We start from the raw sequence: 3,263 nt of genomic DNA, 5'->3' as shown, positions 1-3,263 counted from the left end.
GAAACCGAAACATTACGCGAATGTATACAGTTTCGATTTCTTTAAAAATTTACCTTATATTACAAATATAAAATGTTTTCGAAAGAGGTTTCAAGGCCCCATGACCCACAAACCCTCTGAGTTCTCCGGCCCCCTTCCCCCTTACCCCTCCCTAGCTGGATCCAGCAAAACAAATTTCGTGCTATTCGAATTTATCCTTATAAAAATTTGTCCTTATATGATAAGCAACTAAACGCAAAAGGAGGGGCAAAAGATATTCAAATGTACGTTTTAAAAAACTTTGGGTTCAGCAGTGCATTGGTTAATTGCACAATGAAGAACTGCTAAATTCCGACGATTTTTCGAGGCACATTTTGGGACATTTTAAACTGCCAAAAGTTTTGTCTACCCCCTGAAGTCCCAGTGTGACTGGCGTTCATCTTAGACTATCACTTCTTGATCAAACATATATATATGATGTCTTGAGATTGAAGGAAATAATTGTAAAACTGGTTAAAAGTCTTAATTTATAAGCAATTCTCTCAACTTATGCCATAAGAAAAACAAAGGGAATATTCCGTGTACCACATGCATGTTGATAGTCGAAGCTTAGCGCTTAAAAATTAGATTATCTCCAGATCAAAAGTTTCATTTAATACGCTGTCGAACTGCTGAAATAACATTACCAACAACTTGATGAGGTTTCAGGTTTTACTCCCCATGTTGTTGGTAAAATGATGATATCACACGTTTAATTACCACTCTTTTGAAATTGATAATTTTACTTCTATTCTACGTGCACGCGCACTGATTTAAAACCTTATCTACTCAAATATCTGTATTCGGTCATCCATGTGATCAGACACAACCACTTTTCCATCACTAAGGACTGCTGTAGAGATCGGACGGCTTAACCCTCCAAACTTGGTGTCTTTTGTTACAAACTTTGTTACAAACTTTCCGCTCAATTCGAACACCTGCACCCTATTATTCCCTCTATCACAAACCATCAGTTGTCCTGCCTTGTTCACTGAGAGACAACCAAGTTGATCAAACTCCCCGTCCCCTTCCCCCTTCTTTCCAAAACTGTAAAGGAAATTTCCGTCCAAATTGAAGACTTTTATACTATTATCACCAGAATCTGACACTATAAAATAGTTATCCTGTTGAATACAGTGAAAAGGGAAATTGAAAGACCCCTCTCTACCAATTTTAAGCAAAAATTGACCACCAAGTGAAAAAATCTTAACTAATTTGTTATGAGAATCGGCAACAATAATGTTGCCATCACTGTTGACTGATAAACCATGAGGAGACTTAAGCTGGTGATCGCGGCTTCCTTCTGCGCCAAACTGTCCAAGGTATTCACCCTCGCTACTAGAGAATTGAACTCGGCGGTTAGCACGGTCCACCACTATAATGTTATCATTATGAAAAGCTATCCCAGCAGGGCAGTCAAACTCTCCTTGCTGATCACCTATTCTACCGAAAGATCTTAAGTGGGTTCCATTACTACTAAATACCTGGATCCTATTGTTACCAGTCTCAGTCACTGCAATCTCATTTTTTTCATTCACTGCTATCCCCCAAGGACCTTCAAACATTCCAGCAGACGAACCTTTTTTTCCAAAAGATAACACGGGTCTGAACTGTCTGGGTTTGACTTGAACCTCAAAAGGACTGCCGCGAACATGTTCTCCATTTACCTTCACTGATGCCTGGCATGTTCTGGTTTCTTTGGCAAAGTAGCTGATCTTGTAAGTGCCATCTTTGTTATCTTGGAGTTGCGCTTTAGTCGCACAGTCATGGCCTTGACGATTTGTGATTTCCACTGTTACGCAGTCACGCTCTTCGTAACATTGTTCTCCTTGAGCGTTCCTTGTTGTCACAACAATCTGCTCTTCAAGTCCTACGGTTGCCTCACTGATTCCAGTCCCTTCGGCAATTGATTTTTGCGGTCTAGTGTCACTGAAAAGAAGAGAGCCAATTTGTCCTGCAACTACTTGATCACACCATTCTTGATTTTTGATAAAGTAACAGTAAGGAAAACTTCCGCCGTTACGGTCAGCTGTGTCGTCTTGGTCACTTTTCTCCTGAAACAATTTGTCTAGAAATTCGATCGGCTGCATGATTTGAGCGCTTGTGCTTCGTTTTAAAAGTTTTTCGCTTTTTTCGATTGCTGTTTCGTGCATATCTACTTGTTGTTCAATCTCTTGCTTTTGCATTCCCATGCACTCGATTGATTCTTTCGCTTTGTTCTCAACGTCGTCAAAGATGTCCATCTTTTTCGCTTCAATTGCGGCCATAATAGTGTCAACAAAGTCCTGCACGTCACTTTTCACTCTAGCGGCTTGTTCTTGAACTTTAACGCAGTTTTCATCGAGTTTAGCGATTATACTCTTCTTCGATTCCACTATACGTTTCTGAGATCCAATGGCTGCCTTCACTCTTAACTTGCGCTCATTTGCGGCTGATTCCAAAGCCATCTTCGCGTGACCTTCGTGATCTGTTAAAGCACAAGTGTTGCAAATGGTAACCGCACACACTTTGCAAAAGAACTTCAACTCTTCTTTTTCGTGGTGCCTCTGTTGACAAAATTCTGGCCGCTTTAAAATGTTCTCAAAGTCTTCTTCTTGAAAGTCTTTCAAAGCCAGGACGTAATGTTTTTTGTAGGCTTTGATCACATTGTGGGAACTGATGCAGTCATTGCACCAAAACGAGCAACACTGAAAACAGTAGGAGCTTTCTCCGCTTGTTTTGTCGCAATTTCCACACTTGACGCCGCTTGTATCGCACTCTTTGATGGCCAACACATCCAACAAACTGTTGATTCGAAAGTTTGTCGGCAAAGCGTTAAGATCACCGTCTCCAGGGATCCTGAAGTTATGCCTACACTCTGGACATGAAATAGTTCCTCGAATTCCGCTCGTTTGTTGAATCCTTTGCAGGCAGTGAAGGCAAAAGCTGTGCAAACATGGCAGCTGCTTTGGATCAGTGAACTTGGTCATACACACAGAACAGGATACTTCTTCATGAAGATTGTGCAACAAGGTTTGGATATCCATGATAAAAACAAAGTATCACGAAGATTTGGAGTTGAACACACCTTAGGAACAACTTAACCGAATGGAAGTCTTAATTTATGCAGGTATCATCTCATGATATTTTTGTCGGGTTTACGATATTAACCAATCAAAACGCCTGAAATGAATTGTTTTGACGTTCACGCTGATTCTCAGAATGATTGCCAAATTTCCGGGATTTCATAGAATTCAGCTTGTTCA

General features: G+C 40.5%; 1 protein-coding gene across 1 annotated transcript; it reads right to left on the bottom strand.

The window, feature by feature from the left end:
- Positions 1 to 803: 803 nt before the first annotated feature.
- On the bottom strand, positions 804 to 3,263 carry LOC146479524 (E3 ubiquitin-protein ligase TRIM71-like). The gene has a single exon (XM_085110371.1). The coding sequence runs from the start codon at positions 3,042 to 3,044 to the stop codon at positions 804 to 806; it is 2,241 nt and encodes a 746-aa protein (XP_084966497.1). The 5' UTR covers positions 3,045 to 3,263.

This window comes from Pavona decussata, unplaced genomic scaffold, assembly GCF_977016875.1.
Source record: "Pavona decussata unplaced genomic scaffold, jaPavDecu1.1 SCAFFOLD_58, whole genome shotgun sequence".
NCBI lineage: Eukaryota > Metazoa > Cnidaria > Anthozoa > Scleractinia > Agariciidae > Pavona > Pavona decussata.
The sequence above is the reverse complement of the archived record's forward strand: the minus strand, read 5'-3'. Positions and strand labels throughout refer to the sequence as shown.

Coding starts and splice junctions, on each gene's coding strand:
- LOC146479524 (XM_085110371.1), bottom strand. CDS start 3,044: ATGGATATCCAAACCTTGTTGCACAATCTTCATGAAGAAGTATCCTGT.